The sequence below is a fragment of the Xiphophorus hellerii genome, chromosome 19 (assembly GCF_003331165.1).
Source record: "Xiphophorus hellerii strain 12219 chromosome 19, Xiphophorus_hellerii-4.1, whole genome shotgun sequence".
Lineage (NCBI taxonomy): Eukaryota > Metazoa > Chordata > Actinopteri > Cyprinodontiformes > Poeciliidae > Xiphophorus > Xiphophorus hellerii.
Window position 1 is genome coordinate 23,203,263 of NC_045690.1, and position 19,946 is coordinate 23,223,208.

Consider the following 19,946-nt stretch of genomic DNA (forward strand, 5'->3'; position numbering starts at 1 on the left):
GTTGAGCTACAGCTAACAGGGTGTTTTCTTTCAGCTACGTTAGCAGCACAACTCGAGCGTCACAAATTAACTGTTGGTTCGGCTGAGAAATGGCGACTAACTTCCCAACAGTCTCTTGAACATCTGCTAATATAACGTTGTTTCTCAAAGGTAGTTTTAAATCACTAAATTAGCCAAAGCTGAGGGTTTAGTCTGACTTTGGCCACCTGAAGATTTCTTCACTTTTTACACACAGCTGAGTGCAGTAATGATAAAAGACTGAAAATTCTGACATTAAAAAAAAAGAAGAAGAAAATATTTATTTTATATTCCAGCTGTCACTACCAGCTCCTCTGTTTTGATCGATAAAACGACTAAATCAATTTTTATTTATTTGTTTAACATTTATTTAATCGGAATAAAATCCGATTTTCACCAACATTCTGTTCAGAAAACATTAAGACAACTTTAGTTTAAATGGATAACTTATTTCTTACAAAGCTACAAGTCAGGGATTTTAGCAACAGCTGGTTTTACTCTAGATGTTTCCATGTTGTGACATTAAATAAGAACTTTCTTACTTGTGTATTTATGACAATAAACATTAGAATTAAAAAATACACATTTTGGAATTTATCTGTGTACATCCTTTAATATATATATATATATATATATATATATATATATATATATATATATATATATATATATATATGTATATATAATTACTATTATTTATTTATTTTAAAAAGGAGAAGCAGAAATATGATCAAAACACAGATGTTATCAGCCCTCAGGCTGGTTTTGCTTCACAGTTGCTGTTTCCTGTTTGTCTGACTGGGTGAATAAAAACAAGATTTTCAGAGAAATGGAACAAAACGAAGAAATTTGCATCAAATGAAATTCTTATTTTATCTTTCTGTAATCTTTTATATATATAAAGAAGGTAATTAGTGCAAATAGTTGCCATTGCTATGAACATTCCTTCTCTTTTCTTTGTTTTTGAGCAGGTACTTTTGAGACCGAAAGCTAAATGGAGCTTCCCTCAACATAAATGCTCTCAAGTGCAAACGTTCTGCTCCAGATCACAGCAAGCAGCTGTTGTTTGTTGTTAGACGCTCGTTCGGTTTTTAGCTTCCGTTGACACAGAAATGGAGGCGGCGGCAGCTGTTTGCTCAGAGGGCGGCAGCGTGGATGCGCGGGGAACGCAGAGGGTGGTGGGGATGCAGCTGCGACGGCAGAGCCGGATGCTGCGGTAAAGGTCGAAGGTTTCACCTCGCTCGTTTCTCAGCAGAGAGGCGGAGTTGCCAGGCGACCGCATCCTGCCGCTCCGCAGCAGCTCTGACCTGCTTCTCTGCTCGGATCAGAACCCCGACTTCCTGTTCTCACATGCAGAACGCTCACTGACAAAGATCCAGAGGATGGAAACCGTGACAACCATCTCTCTTTGTTTATGCAAAGAGGATAAAACAAAAACACTGCTATGAAAGTAAAGCTAATTGTCTTAGTCATTTCATGTAATTTAAATTCAGCATTTGTTTTTTATCTTAACCTATTTAAAAGATTAAATATGGAAAAAAAAAAAAGTTGTGGAAAATCTTATGACTCAAACCTGAGTTGAGTTGTTTCAACTTTGTGATGGAAAAAATGAATCCGACTTCCCAGAAAACGCGTCGGAAATTGTATCTGCAATAAGTGCTGAGAAGTGTGGAAAATGCAGAAAACAAGGACAAAGATGCTAATTCTAATATGCAGTTTATACATCTTTATTGAGAAAGTTGTGAAATAAAAAAAAGCTTAAACAAAAACCAGCGATATGAAACGTAAGCACTTTTACAGTTTAACATAAATATATGCAGATGTTATGTAGATTTAGATGTTTCAGCTCTTTTAACGTCAAGTGGAGGAATCTTTACAGAGCACTTTATCATCACCGTGGTAAAATTATGGCCAAAGTCATTTTTTGTCAAAAAGAGGTGGTGGGTTTTTTGCCAAGAGATTATTTATGGCCAAGAAAAAAGACTTTTACCATTACTTTACAAAGTTGACAATATCATGACAATCTCCGTTTTTCCAAAGTTCTTCAGACTATCACAGTATTTAGAATTGAATCATGCAGCACATCAGATCAAATCACATAAAGCACAAACACACACAGAGAAACTGTGTTCTGTGTTCTGGAGATTTTATTTACAGAAACCAGAAAGGAAAAAAAAGTTTCTCCTGAAGATTGTTACTTTGTTCAGGCATCAGTTCAGCGCTCACTTCTGTTTTCTGGGTGAACTCTGCAAAACAATGAGAACAAAAAAAACATACTTAATCCCACATTGATACCCAGTTCCTGACATTCATCTTTTTAATATTAATATTAATTAAAGCTGCAGACTCTGCTGTAGGACCGACCTGAAGCTTCCAGACCAGAAAGCAGACCAAGGCGGCGTAGAGGCAGCTCTTCACGATCAGGGCGCTGTAGGAGAGTTTGGCGTTCTGGGTAATTTTCAGGTATTTCTCTGTTGGGGAGATCAGGAAACATTAGAGCTGTGGAGGCTGATGGCCGACCTGCTAACACCAGATTCACCTGTTTGAGCATAAAAAATACATAGTGTTTTTTTTTACCTCGTGTCATCCCCTTGTCCGTTTCATTTGCTGAAAGACACAAAAAAAATGGTGGTGACGCCATTACTAAACCTGAAGCATAAAAATGGAGGTTTGTTTTCTGAAAGTAACGTACGCTTAATGGATGCTGTGTAGATTTTGTAGTTAGTTCCATTAAAGAATGTGACGTAACAACTGAATAAATTGCCAGGGTTGAACCAGGTCTTGGCCCGCAGCCTCAGCCTGCTGGTGATGGAGTACGTTCCTGAGCTTTCATTCTTCTTGGCGGCGGCGTCGGTCGCCACACCATCAGTGATGTTCTGGCCGTTGAGCTGCCAGAACACGCTGACATGATCCGGGTAGAAACCAGACGCCAGGCACACCAGGGTCTTCCTCCTCTCCCCTTTGTCCTTCTTCTGGTCTCTACACTCACGGTGTGAAGGTGGAAGGATTTTCACTGTTTTTGGTTCAGTGGCTGTTGCCCCAGCAGCTGTTTATTTAAAAAGAAAAAGAGGAGATAAAGCAAGTCACTCACTCTGATCTGCATGGTCAAAATCTGAAACACTATTAGAAATAATTTCAGGTTTTCTCCATATAACCAGATGCTTTATTAATATTTTCTTCTGTGATCTTACCAAGAACTGTGAGTTTGGTTCCCTCTCCGAAATAAGCAGGATAAGAGCCGGAGCACAGCACTCAGTCACAGGTAGAAAACCCAACACTCTCTAGTTTATGTTTTCTACATGATCCAGAACGCTGACAATTATAGTTTTATTCTTGTTACTTTTTTTCTTTCCTTTTTTAACAAGAATTCACTTTGATTGTGATCGTTGTTCTTTTGGGACAAATCGAAAATCTGACATCTTTTATTACAACTATCTGACTTCTTAACAATGAATGATCAAGTAGATGATGTATTATTTTGTCGGAAAAAAATATTTCACATTTAGGTACAATCAGGAGCTAAAAAAATTTTTTTTTTGTCTTACCTAAAACGGTGAGTTTAGTTCCAGCTCCAAAGTAAGCAGGATCGTAGTCGTTCACACTGATAAACAGCTGCAGGAAAAGCTGCTGCTGTCTTTAACCTCTTTTACACACAAACTAAACAACCTGTGTAGCAAAACTAAACCACAAACTAATTCTTTTAACTTCTCCTGTTAGTTTTTATTCTTATTTTTTTTACATCTATACTAGAGCTGAAGATTAAATGATGTTTTTTTTTATTTTTTCTAACTTCCGAACCAATTTTTCATTGCATCTGATCTTTTTTCCATGTTGATTTATTGTGAATATTTTTTGAGTTTCTTACCTAAAACAGTGAGTTTAGTTCCAGCTCCAAAGTAAGCTTCAGACTGGGAGTCACAGTGTTTCACCGAGCTGATAAAAACTAATAATCTGACTGACAGACTAATAATCTGGGCTTTGAGCCAAACATGGTTTAGCTGAATGAACGTGGAGAACAGCTGCTCCTACTCGCACAAATGAACGTTTAAAAAGTTCACCCTTTTTTACTCGGCAAGTCTAATTATTTACCATAATTTCACGTTTAAAATTTTTTTTTTTAGCAAGTTTAGTGTAATTATTGCATATCACTCAAGAACAAAATCACCACCAGGTTGTTGGAGCGCTGGCTTCGTTTCTCCAAACTTTCCTTACCTAAAACGGTGAGTTTCGTTCCAGCTCCAAAGTAAGCTTGTTCGTAGGAGCACAGAGACTCTGAACAGCGACAAGAACTCTTCCTCCTGCCTCCCTGTGTCCCCTACGCTCTTAAATTTATTCCGTATTTATCATTTCAAAACAGGCCGATCTGGTAGAATTGTCGTAACTTGAAGAATTGTTTGTGAATAATTTGCAGTTTTTCCTCCAACACTTGCAGATTCTCTTACCTAAAACCGTTAACTTTGTTCCTCCGCCGAAGTGAGCTTCGTAGCCACCAGTGGCACAGCAGAAAACATCCCTGCTTGTAATGGCTGATCGTTCAGCTTCTACCTTCTCTCCTTTTGCTATTTATTTATTTTCTATATATGTAAAACCAGCAAGTAGATCCTGGTTTTAACTAGCGTACAAATATTTCAAGCTAGATTGTTTTATTCATCAATTTAGGTCATAAAAACCAGCAACGTCTGGTTTTTGTGATTCATTCCAACAAAAACAAGCAGAACCTGAATTAGCACTTAACTAAAGCTTAGTTTTAGGTGCTACCCACCTAAACTAGTTAGTTTAGTCCCACTTCCAAAGAAAGTTTCTTTCAAAAATAGCCCAATTTTTTCACTTATTAGTTTAACCTGTTACTCACCTAAAACCGTTAGCTTAGTGCCACTTCCAAAGTAAGCTTCGTTAACACCAGAGTCACAGTGTAGCAGATCAACGCTCAAAACAAGCTAAGCTGCTGCTTATCCTACACTTCTCCACTTTAAGGGTGTTTTATCTGAAACACTATTTCCTCTTTCTTTAACTCTAAAGCTTTACTTTTACAATGTATTTCTTACAATGACAAACCATATAAATGCAAGTCGTACTTTATGTGAGCCAGTAAAGTGAGGTTTTCGTGTTTTACTCACCCAGAACAGTCAGTTTTGTTCCCTGTCCGAAATAAGCTTCAAAGTTGGCACAGAGCTTCGGCTTAATGTCAAGAAGTGCCGAGTTGGACTTCAGGTATAACTACAAGACTCTCTATGCTAATGTTGTCATAAAACTGGTGATTTCAGCTACTTTTAATGCGTCTCTTACTCACCTAAAACTGTTAGTTTTGTCCCTTTTCCAAAGTAAGCTTCGTTGGCATTGTCACAGTGCAGCAATACTGAACATGAACCTGTTTGCCTCTCAGATTTATCTTCATAAAGCCTTCAGAGGCTCTAGTCAAAGTATTATTCATTAAAACTCTGTAATGAAGTGAAATATTTACCTAAAACTGTCAGTTTGGTTCCTTGGCCAAAGTAAGCAGGATCTCTGTTGGTCACAGTGCTCTGAGTTCAGCTCAATATGTCAGAACTTTAAACTGGACTGATTCATTTTTTACTGAACTGTTCAGTTTCATCATAACGAAGAGAACTGAACATGTGAGAAGTTAAACTTACCTAAAACTGTGAGTTTGGTTCCTTGGCCAAAGTAAGCAGGTTCAGCATTGTCACAGTGCAGTGATACTGAACACGAACCTGTTTTTCTACCAGAATTAACTTTACAAAGACACGTCTGTCTGTACAGAGGTCCTAATCAAAGTATTACTCATTAAAACTCTGTAATAAAGTGAAATATTTACCTAAAACTGTGAGTTTGGTTCCTTGGCCAAAGTAAGCAGGATCAGTGTAGGTCACAGTGCTTCAACTTCAGGTTAATACGTCTGAACTTTTAAACTCTAAGACTTTTTCTTTATTCCCACCTGACCTTTGCGTTAATTTTAAATCTGATCTAAACCTGAACATGTGAGAATCCAACTTACCTAAAACTGTGAGTTTGGTTCCTTTTCCAAAGTAAGCTTCGTTTCCAGCGTCACACTGAATCTCTCCTGGACCAAAAAGTCTCCAGACTTTCCAGAATCTTCTCCTTCAGCCTGGCTGTAATAACCCAGATCATCAGGAAGGTAAAACCTGCAGGATGAGCTTCACAACGTTTAAAGAAGTTGTGATTTCTGACCCTGAGGAACAAATGATCCAATGGCTCCATGTTTAAACTCAAACATCTGTTAATTAAAGCTGTTTCTGGTTGATTTTCTACATATTAAAGTGTTTTTTAAAGCCTGGCTGAGCCTCCACCCTGCCCACCTCCACCTGCTTCCTGCTGCTGCTCTCTGAGCTCCGCTCAGCCGTCCACATGATGGATGTCAATGGGAGGAGGTTTTTGTACGGCGGCTCTATAGGATTGTATCACCGTGGCCCCCTGTCCCCACGGTGGAAAAGCATCACACAAAAACCTGCTGCCTCCGTCTCTCCCCGCCTCCCCCCAGCCAGCCTCTCCGTATCTCAGCCTCCATCTGTGAGTCTCTGGGAGCAGCTGTGGAGGTCGGGCCGACTTGACGCTGGAGCAGCTCCAGGCTGCCTGCTGCTATTTCTGGGGCGGCTAAGAAAAGAAGACAGAGCAGAGGACAGGAAGCTGCTGGCTGCTTTTGTTTGTTTGGAGGTATAAACAGGAAGTGACACGTCAGCTGGTCACGACTCTGCAGCCAATCAGTCAGCAGAGAGAGAACAGGTTCACTGACAGATGTGTAACGATTTTAAGTTCTGGAAATTTGAGGAAAAGAGATTAGAAATATGAAGTCAAGTTTATTTGTACAGCACATTTCAGCAGTTCAAAGAGCTTTTTACCATAAAGACATAATACAATTTTGTCAAATGCCATCATTAAAGTTATCAAATAAATACAAACAAAATATATTGATCAATGTTCCAGTTATTATGAGTCTAACAGTTTTTAGCCTTTATTTAAAGGAACTCAGTGTTTCGGCCATTTTGTAGTTTTTTAGAAGTTTGTTCCTGATTGGAGGAATCATTGAAGCTGAATGCAGCTTCTCCCTGTTTGGTTCTGGTCAACAGAGCAGTTTTACGATATTAAAATAATATCAACAATCATTCATACATTCTCATTAATTCATGCTTCATTCTTAATAAACTCTCCAGGTAGATTTTATTCTTCTTCCTTTATTTATACAGGAAAATTTCTCGAGACTCGTCGTCTCGCTCACAAGAGAGACCTGTTATGTTATTTTTTTTTGTTTTTATCAGTATGTTTGTAGTCACACCATAACCATAAAAACGTGATGCAGCTGACTGATGAGAACCGGTCCAAAGTGATCCAGGGCCCCGGGCAGGATGTGATAAGGGAACCCACTTCACAAATCACAAAACATTTGTTTTGTCCATGTTTGAGTTTCACATTTATATATTTTACGCATTTATTAAACTTGTTATGCAGGTATATAGAGCATAAATAATCCCTTCAAAACACAGAATATTTTCCCAGATGTTCAAAATCAAAATATTATTTTCTAAATGTGAGATATGAGTCCTTTTTGGTCAGCAGTGGTTTGACCTGGGAACTCTCCTGTCGAGGCCATTTAAAAAATTTTTTTTTATTGCTCAATCATGAACACTGCCAATTTATTTATTTATTTATTATTAGTATTATTTTACCTTTTCTTAACCAGGAAAGTGTCATTGAGATTAAAAATTTCTTTTCCAAAGGCGTTCTGGCCAAGTGGCTCCAAAGTCGAAATAACAATTGCAATTAGTGACACAATTAAAATGTTATACAAGTAACTATTAAAAACAGTCACCTTTTAAACAACTCGTATTCTTCTGTGTCCTCCTGTCTGAGTTGTTGGTGAACTCATTTTGTAGTCAAGTTTCATATTTTCTCTGTTTGTGTTTAATGACTTTGACTTTCTCTGCGTTCTCGAAGCCTCTGAAATCGATTTATGATCCTTTTCCAGACTGACCCACTTCAAAAGCTCAGAAATCTTTGAACAAATCTTTTTTTTTTTTTTATCAAATTTTTTTTTCTTTGCTTTCTCTGTCCTACAGCTCAGCCAGTAATCATGCAGTTTAGCATTACGTCTCCTTACATTGTGAATAGCTTGTGACTATTTGGTGTTCTCCACGCTCGTCCGTCTTCTCTAACCCGCTAATGTCTTTCTTGTTGTGTTGCTTTGCAAGTTTTTCACTTGCCTGAAAGAAATATGATCAGTTGTGCCTTTAATTCAATAAAGTCTTTCAGAAATTTGTCAATTTTCCCCTTTCTGTAAAGCTAACCTGTCCTGACACTGTGGGGCAACCAGACCCACCATTCTGTTGATTATGTAAAAAATATATATGCATGCATGGTGGATGCTTTTTTTTTGTTTTGTTATGCTACTCCATTTAAGTGTAATCTTCCATGAACCCTCTAGAGGTCAGTGTGTGATCACATCTGAAACATGATATAATCGGCAGGAAATAAAAAGATGAAATGGCATTTAAAGGCGAAACCTTTTAAAGGAAAACTGATGAGACATTATGAGGCAGTATTTCTGTGTGGCTAACTCTGCAAACACCTGCAGCCTAATCAGAGCAGATCAGCATTGTGGTGTTTCAGAGCTGGAGGCAAAAGAAATACCAACATAAATGTATATACTTTTACTTTTACAGCTGAAAAGAAAAACACAAAGCATTCGTTAGTTTTTGCATTAATAGTTTGTTTCTTGTTTTTACTACATCCCTGGAGTTTTTCCTTCCACCAATCTTCCCTCCCTCCTGTGATCTCTCCGGGTTGTTGTTGAGCAGTGGAGGCATGGCGAACCTGGACTTGTTGAAAGGAGGCACCACGTGTCTTTACCGAGAAACTGCACCTCCACGTCTGATAGGTCTGAGCAGTTTAAGGGAACTGCTGCTGAACACATTTTAAGCTTCAATTAAGTGTTGAATAGACTTAAAAACATTTTTACTGCCAAGTAATATCACTAGATATCACAGCTGATAAACTTGATTTATTCAATCAATTTCAATCAATCGTGTTCAGTAAATTAGAATAAAAGTCCCGACGAGTTTCGCTTGTTGGTTTAAAAGTTCTACTTGAAACATGAGCATAATTTTTATTTCTGTTTTTTAAAATATATATTTTTAAAAATTGGTCTGATGTAATATTCAAATTTTAAAAGCTGTTTAATTTCAATCGTCATGATTAAGTGAAATAAATGTTAAAGCAGTTTTTATCTAGTTCATTTATAAAATGTTTCACTTGGTGATGGACTTACTGAAATAAATGAACTTTTCAATAATATTCTGATTTATTTTTTAATGTTATTTTAGTTGTGTTTTCCGTCCTGTCCAGTAGTGCGGCACTCAGACTGGTTGTCAAGTTGAGGCCCGACAGATTTTCTTTCCCAAGTTGAGCATCACAGCTTTTGCCACGATGCACCGCTTGACATATAAGTGAAACTTAATTAGAATTTTTTGGGGGGTTTATTTCAATTTCAGTGGACAGAGACATGAACAAGAAAGGGGGAACGTTGGGGAAATGGTTTAAAAGGAAAAGAGGTGGGAGTAGAGGAGAGGAAGAGGCACAGAGAGAAAACAAGTCAACACTAAAAATCTGCCTCTAAACCCGCAGAAAGAGAGAAAAAAGAGAAACCACAGCAGCAATCATCGGATGCATGTAAATAATAATTTTAACTTCAGTGTAAAGGGTGAAGTACATGATGACACACGTTTCAGTGGCAACCGCAGTCGAGTGAACAATTACAATTCACATTGACAATTACAACGTGAACAGTGTAATTGACAAAAATCTGTCTCTAAACAGTGGAGAAGCAGGGAATTTGTACCGTCAGACTGTCAGTTCCAGAAACCACACACACACACACACACACACACACACAAAAAGTCTTGTAAAAGTGCAAGTGGGGTCAGTGCGACCCCACCAGATTGCACACAGTCCAGTGAGACGGTTAAGATGAAGCTAGAAGTTAAAACTGGAGGCCTCATTTAGAGCAGAGGAACTAATTATTTCCTTCACTCTACATTAATTGTTTATCATATAAACAATTTTCCCTTGTGTTTTTAGGGGTGGGTATTTATCGCATCGTTTATGATTTATTATAATAACTTTCTTACCACAGTAAGATTTTGAATATCAATAAATTTGAAAATATGATTAGATCTAGGCACTGTGTGTTTTAGTGATACCAACCACACTTCTTTGAGTGGCATCCTAAAGACATGCATGACAAATGGGAATATTAGTAGTAAGAGCTGTTTGTGTGGCTAGGATTGCTGTCATTAGGTCACAGCCATACAGTTACCTAAAAAGAGTCATGAATAGTTCTTATCACTTTTACTGTGACAACAATAATACCACAGAATATTCATGTCCATATCGGCCACCACTAGTGTGTAGCTCAAAGACCAAACCAAACCTATCGTAGCTCCTTCCTGCGTTCCTCTGATATGCTATTTGCACGAGGTCGTGGTTTGTCTGCATCACTGTGACGGGCAGCGCAGTAGTAGGTGCTGCTGTCGTTCACAAGCAGCCCAAATATGCGAAGAGTGAAGCTGTTTTGTTCGTGATCGATAAACAACTGGAAGCGTCCGGCGTTCGTCTGGTTCTTTCTGAGGATGAACTCGACCGGAGCTCCGCGGTGCTTCTGCTGATACCAGCACATGGTTAAGTGAGTCATGGAACGTTTTCCCAACAAGCACTCCACCGTCACATTGTCTCCTTGGTGAGAAATGACATCTGCAGGCTGGAGGACTTCACCAGTGAGACCTGCAAAAGATGAAATATTTAGCTTTAATCGTTAGCTTTAATCGTGAAATGTCGGTCCAACACATCTATACGTTGCGGCTGCCTGATGTTGAAGGATTTTCTCGGCGTCGCTGAACTCACCTAAGTGTGAAAGCAGAGACAGATAAAAAGCTGTGATCAGCATGTTGCCTGAGGAGGAGCGCTGGGCTGAGTGAGGAAGAGCCGCTCTGTTTAGAGGAAAGAGAAGAAGAAGAAGGAGGAGGCGGTCACAGGATCACATGTCACCAGTCAGTGTCACAATTAACAATTCCTGGATTCCTAGTTCAGGAATTGGATTAACAATCCGGTTGTTAATCCAATTGGAGTTCACACTGGTCTGTAATTTATCAATATGTGAAATGTGATGCAGATTTCTGATGTTTTTGCTTCCTGTCAGACCATCAGGTAATCAAAGATAAACTCTGTAAATAAGTGCAGTTTTTGAATGTTAATTTGATTCGCTAAAGGGATAAAAAACTATTCAAGCCAACATGACTTTATGTGAAAACATAATTCCTCCCCCAGTCAATTTCTGTGTGGCATGTCGAAAATAAGTTTGCTCAATGGAAACACGGCAGTTTGGAAAGAACTCTTGTTTTTTGACAAAAGGTTTTGGCGCTGGGATGAGGTAGGGTTTTTTGGCCAAATTGAAATTGGTTTATTTCACACAAAATAATTGTTTGCATTACGAGTCACATGATCAACAACCGGATGTTTTCACTGGCGCCAACCATGAAGAAGAGGTCAAGCAGTAGTAGATTGAGGATCATCCTGTGAACAAACTTATTCTGTGTGATTTTAATTGCGTTTCTTATTTAATGGCAACAGGAATTACTAAATTGTGTTTTTTTTGACAACAACAGAATATTGACAAAGTTTTACAAACATTTGAAATGGAAACACGGCTAATGATGGAAAGAAGGGGGAAAAAAGACGGTAGTGTCCATGTTTAGAAAATAGCACTCCTTTGAAATGGTATAAACGTCAAGAAATGTAAGAGCCCATCCTGAACGGACTGACAGACGGATTTTCACACTGATCGTCTTTCCAAAAATGTAGGTAAATTCAACATTGCAGTCGTTTGAGTTTGTAAAAGTAAAATAATGAAAACGAAAAGAACACAGAAGGAAAAATTACAAAACTCTCAAATACAGCTGAGTGATTCCATAGAAATCGGTAATCATTAGACAAAGGCAACCCAACTTGAAGCTTTCTGAAACGGGTAGGACTTTTAGGCATGAGGTTTCATTAAACCACATCACTGTGTACTGCCAGCGCAGAAATACACGGCGGAGTCTGAGGCAGAGGCGTCGTCGATGTTCAGGCCTCCTGTCTGGGTGTCTTGTCTTGTAATCCTGAACCTGCTTTCAAAGGCTTTCTCATAGACCGCTTCACTCCCGACGTAGCTGTATCCTATCAGCTCCATAGCACCGGTGTCTGTCTGCTGGTACCAGAGCATAACGTTTAGAGCGCTGTCGTCGTGACGACAGTGGAATTCCACTTTGTCTGCCGTGTTGACTATTTTGGGATCAGTTGGTTGAAATTGCACGCTCTTGGCTTGATCTGTGGGGAAAACGGATGATTTGTTAGGTCTGACTGCAAATGTACGGAAGAGGATTAGGGCCACTGAAAAAAGTCAGGATTTTTAATTTAATCTCAGAATTCTGATTTTCTTTTTCTCAGAATTCTTATATCAAAGTCAGAATTCTGGGAAAAAGTCATAATTCTGATTTTAATCTCAGATTTCTGATTTTATTTTCTCGAAATTGAGAAAATGTCAGATTTCTGACTTTTTCCTCAGAATTTGGACTTTAATAGAAGAATTCTTATTTTAAAATCTGAATTCTGATTTTAAAATGTCAGAATTAGGATTTTATTCTCAGAATTTTGAGAATAGTCAGAATTCTTTTTTTCCCCAGTGACCCTTATCCTCTTTCGTACAAATGAGTACACTTTTTAAAAAAAAGAAAAAAAAAGAAGTAAAATAGAAAATTTCTTTACATTCTGAATGTATCATCACCTACACTGAGGCAAGATGAGGAGAAGCAGGATCATCATTCGCGGCGTCCTGCAGGTTTTTGCCGCTGCTCCCATCAGGATCTGCAAAAAGAAGCGACTTTTAGAAGCGCCAACGTCTCTGCCACCTGCACAGGAGGAAAACGCATCAGGGGTTTTTGATGAGGCAGTTCCAATAAACCACATCACTGTGGGCTGGCAGCGCAGAAATACACAGCCGAGTGGGACGGATCTGCTTTGAGTATCTTCAAGGCTCCTTCAACCACGTTCTTTCTCGTCAGCTTGTATTCGTTTTCAAATTCACCCTCGTAGCTTTGGGAGTTTTCATATCCGTATCCGATGAGGGTCATTGAGTTTGTGTCCTTTTTACTCTGATACCAGAGCATCCGCAGAAGACCACTATCGTCGTGGCTGCAGGTGATTTCTACCTCACTGCTCTCACTCACTATGAGCGGAGAAGACTGGCGAAAATTGGCAGCGCTTACCTGATCTGTCGAAAACAAAAACAGAAGATCAGGTCAGTACTTGCTAATAAATGTCAACTTGGATTTGAAATCTTACATGAGAACCAGATGAGGAGGAAGCCGAAGGTCTGAGTAGGTGAAGACATTGTGAAGCAATGAGGTGAAGGAGGAGGGCGACCTGGGTCAAATCATGAACGCACCCGATTGGAGGAGGCTGCATGTCATGTGCTGTGGCGCCGCCTGCTGGCGACGTGAGCACAGGACAGCTTCGTCACACAGTTCTGCAGCTGACTGTTGTGGAAATAATGAGACAAAATCGATGTAGGAAGAAATGAATCGGGTAACAGCGTGTTCTGTATTTCCAGTTTGTTTCTAGATTTTCACTGTAAAACAATTTCGAAGCAAATCAAGTATCGGAAATTAAAATTAGTACAAATTAGAATATATACAAAGTAGATTTGCTTCAGTATTCAATATTGACAATGTTTCTTCAATAAATGTTTTCTGGCGGCAGGTGTGGGAGCAGTCCTCCTCCTCCTCCTCCTCCTCCTCCTCCTCCTCCTCCTCCTCCTCCTCCTCCTCCTCCTCCTCCTCCTCCTCTCAGCTGTGTGTGTTTTTGTCACAGTCTCCAGCTCTGCTGCTGCGCTGTGTGACTGGCAGCACACAGATACACGGCCTCGTCTTTCTGCTCAACGCTGGAGACAGTCAGAGACCACTGCTTCGTCTGCGAGCGCTCTGCTTCGAAGCCGGATTTAAAGTCTGGCTCATAGTTCGGGTTGCCAGCCAGCAAATACACGATGAGCTGAATCTGTCCTCCTCTAAGCTGTCGGTACCAGTACAGATATTCATAATCGGTGTCGTTCTGGTAGCAGTGCATTTGTGCCCTCGAGTTACTGATAATCTCTCTGGGCCACTGAGTGATCAGGACGCACTCGCATACACCTGGGGGAAAAAAGAAAAGAAAAAAAATCATAATTAACGATGCTGGACGCTTTGCTCGTTATTAATTATGATGAGAGAAACTGCGCTGACTATACCTGCAGTCCAAAATATGAAACATGCCCATGCGACGTTACCTGGAGTCATTTTGTCCTCAGAGGAGCAAAAACGGTTTAACTTCACTGAGCCAAAAGGTTAACATCTATCAGGAGGAAGTGACATCACTTCTGAAGCTCATTTGTGAATATCCCACCTCTTAAACACCTTCACGTCTTCAGAGGGGAGGGGAGTTTAGCAACACTTTATCTGAAGGGATGTGCATAAAACTGACATGACACTGTCATAAACATGATATAACACATGAAGGAGTGTTTATGACTGGTGTCATTTGGTAAATAATGACACTTTTAATGCTTTAAAAGTTGCATTAAAAGTCCTTTAATGGGGCCAGCTTTGAATTATTGGGTAAATAATGACACTTTAATGCAAAGTTGACACTTTTAATGAACTTTTGATGCAACCTTTAGAGCAACTTTGCATTAAAAGTGTCATGATTTACCGAATGACAACATGTTCATGGCAACGGTCGTACACATTCATAAAGACTCCTTCGTGTTCATGACAGGTGTCGTGTCAGTCTTATGCAGCACACCTCTTACCAAACGTTTATCTCTCAGCCCACGCAGGTGTGAGCTGGAGTGTTTTTGTGCAGCAGCCAGGGGAAATGAAGCAGTGTGTTAACTCGCTGCGCAGAAATACTCTGCTGTGTCTCCAGGTTTGGCGTCGGAGACGATCAGCTGAGCTTTGCCTTTCGAGTGACCCGTCATGTTGAAGCGACTCTCAAAGCCCTTCTCGGGACTTTGGTTTTCGTAGTGAAGCAGTCCGATCAGGTCCATGGTCCGTCGCCCGCCTCCCGCCGCCGACTGGTACCAGAGCATGTAGGGGTAGCTGTTATCGCCGTGGTAACAGTGGAGACGGGCAGCTTGTCCCGGCTCTACCAGGATGGAGGCCGGGGACTGCTGGACTATGGGCTGTGACGCCGTGATATCTACAAGATAAAAAATATAATAAAATAAATAAGAGTGAAAGTTGCATAAATATTTGTTAGAAAACTTCAACTCATCTTCTTACTCACCTGCAAACAAAAACAGACTCATTAGGAAAGTGATTGACATTTTTGATTTTTTAAAATTTCTTATTTCCATTTATAGAATTTTATTTGAAACACAAACGTTCAGAGATATTGTGAAAGAGCAACCTGGAGGGAAACCGTTTATTGTACGTTTTAAAGGAGGAGGAGCTTACAGAGATCAATACGTCCATGTGTTGTTACCGCCCTCTGCTGGTCAGAGTGTAGATTCACACACTTAAAACGACACACAGAGCAGCCGCCACGCTTAATGGCAACACTGACAGACAGAAAGATCTAAAAATAATCTCAGCTTTTGGAAAAATCCAAAATTATTAATCCCATTTAATGATTTTGTCTTATTAAATGGGAGAAAACCTTAAAAAGATTAAGAAATTAACGTTTGTTTTGCTTTTTGGTGCTTATTCTCCCACTGTTAAATCATATTTTCTTAATTTGTATTTATTGTTTCAGGAAAAAAAAAAACATTGCTACTTGATCAGCCTTCACATCGTTCTGTTCAGTTTGATAATTATCCATTGAGAAGTTTCTAAAAGAGGATTTTCAACTCATTGATTAAATCAATGTGCTAAATAAGACACGTCTATTAGGAAGTAGAATCTGCTGATTCCTTTTCTCACTTAGAATATATTTAGGTTAGCACCAAAACATGTTAAAGATCTGTTGTTGTTATTGTACCAACCTTCCAGCTGGTTCTGCTCTGCATTCCCAGAACCAGAACCACACATGTAGAAGCAGCATTGATTCTGTAATCTGGATCAAACTCCCAGAAAACTACAAAACAGCCGAAACACTGATTTCCATTAAATCTAGACCAAAGACCCACCTATTTAGAGTCGCTGCAGTGGAACATTTGTCAACATATTTCTTGTGTATTTCCTTGATGGCCTTTGACAAAAAGTGATGTTTATTGCTCGTTTTATAATTGGTTACTTTAGGATGTTTTTATTAGTTTAAAGCTCTTTTGAACTGCCATGTTGCTGGAATGTTCACCACAAATAAACTGGACTTAAATTTAAATCTTTCACTCTTCGAGTGCATTTATAGTTTGGAGTGTTGAGATTTACATGTTTTATTATTATTTTTCTAGCACACCTGTTTGTGTTTGTATCGTGCCGGCGTCGTTCCGCAGGCATCATGTAGCACCGTGTGGTTTTATTGGTTTCCTGCTGCTCCTGGGGGGTTTTTGTAAGAGCGCGCCGCCGTCTTCTCCACTGTGCCTACTCGCCGCTCCAAAATATTCTCCGTTATACTCGGCGTCGGTCAGGTTCAGGACGTGGAGATGAGCCGTGTCCTCTCCGTCTCCGCTCACTTCGAAGCGGCCGACAAATCCGCCCTCGATTTTGGGGTTTTGATAAGACATGTAGCCGATCAGCTTCAGGGAAGCGTCTCCCGCCGAGCGCTGATACCAGAGGATGGTGTCGTAGCTCTGGATCTTGTGCGTCAGCGTCAGCTTGGCTGAACCGTGTAGCTGCAGAAGAAGATCGGGTGGAGATTGAAACACCGGTTTCTCTTCACTGGGGTAGACTCCTGCAGGAAAAAAGAGAAATTGTTTAAAAATGAATTATGTAGTCCATTTGTTTGGGGTTTTTTTTTTGCTAAAATGAAGTGAAAATCTGGGGTATACCTTCAAACCAGGAGAGAGTGACGATGCACACTGTGAGATGATGAAGCTTCATGTTGAAACTGAGCGGCTCCCTGATCTCTGCAGGGCTACCTGAGCAGGAAGGCGCAGCAGGAAGTGACCTCACTGTATAAAACTGAAAAAAGTATTCACACCGCTTAGACTTGTTTTTTCACATTTTTGTTCAAAGGACTTCAGGCTCAGCCATGTTAAATTCGTATCACATTCACGCCGTTGTTTCTCATTTTGGCTTGAGGTCTGGACGTTTACTGGGCCATTTGAATACATGAATATGCTTTGATCGAAAATCGTTCCAGGAAAACTAATAAAGCTAAAATCCCGAGGAAGGAGAATGATACTGGAGGCAGAGGAGGAAGTCTGGTGATTAGGAATAACGGTGGAAGAGAGTAAGTGTCAAAAAAAATTCGAACTTTATTTTTCTCAGCATTCAAACTTGAGCTAAAACGAAAGAAAAAAAAAAGCCAAAAATTATTAGGATTATTATTTTTTCCTGTGGCCCTAATCCTCTACTGCAGGCACATTCCCAGGTCTTGTCTATGTTTTGCTCCGACCCTCAACTCACAAAACAAAACATTTGTGTCACTTGTTCAAATCTCTACCTTTGGCAGATGAAGATTGCTTCAGTTGCATTTGTTTCTTCCAAGCACAAAAGTCCTTGTAGGCTGAAGTGCAACAGCAAACTTTCTGAGGTGCAAGCGAACATCTCATCGCCCCCCCTCCCCCTCCCTTCTATCACATAAACTTGTACAACTAATTTTAATTAAAGTATCAATAATAATAAATGTACATATAGGCTATGTGAATAAATTGCTGCCTAACATTATAAATTATGTTTCATAATTTATAAACACAATTTATAAATTTAATATATTTGAGACAAAGAGCCTCTTCTGTTAGCCTGTGTCTAGAACCGCCTCTGGGCTGCAGGTCTGAGGCTTTTTGTTAGCATGTTTTCTATCATTCTTACAGCTTGATAGGAAGCCTGATCCAAACTGGCAACCCACATTAATAAAATGGTGAAATAATATTGACCACAAAACACTGTATTTATAAAAGATATCAACATTCTTCCTACACAATCCTAACAAATGTTTTTAATGTTGAAAAAATAAACAGGTTCTCTTCACAATATTTATTTATTAATCTATTTGTATGATTTGTTCTTTAAATTGCCATTTATATTATTTTTCGGTCTCAGGAAATGACTGAGGGATGAAGCGACTCTGATGTCTGGACAACAACAACCGCCTGTCATTGTAGCCTAGCTTAAGCTAACCTGAATATTTACAACTCTCTTGTTGATACAGTAACTTTACTTACCTTCTGTCTTTCAACCACTTTGAAAAGCTTTTCTTTGTCTCTCCAACATCTTTATCCCTCCCCTTCTTCAGTTTTCTGTTTTGTGCCCCGGAGGGTTTTTTTTGCCGCCCCATCTTTAGCTCCCTGTAGTCGAGGCATTACTACAATTCAAATTTAAAAGACAAAAAAACCGGGACGCTGCCCAAGCTGCCTGTATGGGAGGGGAGAGCGGCTGGCAGGATGGAGGGCCTAATCAGTGCTGTTCCTCTGTTATTGATCATTTCATACACAAACTGCTGTTAAGTCCATAAAATGTTGACTAGAAAAAAATTCCCCACATCGTTTTTGCGCCCCCTCTAGTGCAGCGCCCCTACATGTTGCATACACTGCATACCCACTTTATGCGCCACTGCTGAATTGAGAACAGAGTTGGAGAGGGCTTTTTGTCAGGAGCAGGTGGATGTTTGATGCACTGTGGGTTTACTAGCGGCGCAGAAATACGTGGCGGCGTGTTGGGCCGCGTTCAGGCTCCCGATGAGGAGCGAGCCGTTCTTGGCTTTGTCTCCGCTCAGATCTCCGGCTAAGCTGAAGCCCTCCTTCCTGAAAGCCTCCTCGACGCCGTCGTCTCTAAACTCCATGTATCCGTAGCCGACGAGCTCCAGGGCGACTTCGCCGGGCCGCCGCCGGTACCACAGCATCACTCTGAGGTCGCCGTGTTCGTGGCTGCACACCAGCTGCACGCTTTGTCCTTCTCTTCCCAGCAGAGCTGCAGGAGACTGATGGACCTGAAGTCCCAGAGATAAACCTGCTGCAGGGAAAGAGTTTTTTTAAAGATTAGTGACTTAGAAAGCGCAGGAACATTATGTGTTATTCCAGAATAAAGTAGCTGGTACCTGTAAGGAAATGGCAAAAAAGAATGAAAATCATTTTCGCTGAGATGAGTGGAGTTTGCTTTACGTGCATCAGTGAACTGACTGTGTTTCAGATGTTGGTGTTTCTTCATCACTGTGACGTCACCAGATGGGTGGAGTGACTTCATGTACAGATCACTTAAAACGATCAGCTTCTCTGATTTCATAGGTACGTTTGAGTAAAATGCATGTTGCTCTTTTATTCTATAAACTTCTGACAACATGTCTCCGAAATTCCAAGAAAAAATGTTAGTTTTTTTTTTTTGCAGAACATGAGAAATGGACAAAATAACAAAAAGGTTGCAATGTTTTCAGATCTCAAATAATGCGAAGGAAACAAGTTCATATTCATTTAGGAACCACAATATTAATGTTTTAACTCAGGACGAGTTCAGAAATCAATGTTTGTTAGAACAACCAGGAGGTTTTCAATGGGCTTCAGTGCAGTGGGCTCTTTATTTTTATTTTTTATTCAGAGCTGTAAGTGAACACCAGACTGAAATATTTTAATAAATTATTTTTGATTTTTAATTTTTAAAAATTATTTAAGGAGAACTGTTATGTTTTCTTAAAACCAAATGATATGCCTTTGGATAATTTGATTGTCAAAAAAATAAATGAAATAAAATAAATAAATTCAGATTTGAAAATGACGAAAAGACAAACTTAGTGTATGAACAGAGCAACACGAATGA

At 39.7% G+C, this 19,946-nt stretch overlaps 1 protein-coding gene, 1 long non-coding RNA gene and 1 gene segment (V, D, J or C); 1 reads left to right on the forward strand and 2 right to left on the reverse strand.

Annotated features, from left to right (window-relative positions):
• Positions 1 to 2,147: 2,147 nt before the first annotated feature.
• On the reverse strand, positions 2,148 to 14,465 carry LOC116708472 (M1-specific T cell receptor beta chain-like). Its single transcript, XM_032546331.1, has 8 exons — positions 14,345 to 14,465; positions 13,962 to 14,249; positions 10,796 to 10,809; positions 3,884 to 3,926; positions 2,711 to 3,064; positions 2,596 to 2,625; positions 2,383 to 2,489; positions 2,148 to 2,264 (listed from the first exon to the last, which is right to left on the reverse strand). Exons 1-8 carry the CDS (start codon positions 14,391 to 14,393, stop codon positions 2,241 to 2,243), a joined length of 909 nt encoding a protein of 302 aa, XP_032402222.1. The 5' UTR covers positions 14,394 to 14,465; the 3' UTR covers positions 2,148 to 2,240.
• On the forward strand, positions 3,090 to 19,675 carry LOC116708476 (uncharacterized). The gene is made up of 3 exons (XR_004336690.1): positions 3,090 to 3,100; positions 16,943 to 16,947; positions 19,505 to 19,675. It is a non-coding gene; the product is annotated as an uncharacterized LOC116708476 (long non-coding RNA).
• On the reverse strand, positions 14,569 to 15,427 carry LOC116708452 (immunoglobulin kappa variable 3-11-like). The segment is given in 2 exon segments: positions 14,569 to 15,294; positions 15,382 to 15,427. Coding segments are annotated over 2 exon segments (351 nt in total).
• Positions 19,676 to 19,946: the final 271 nt, after the last annotated feature.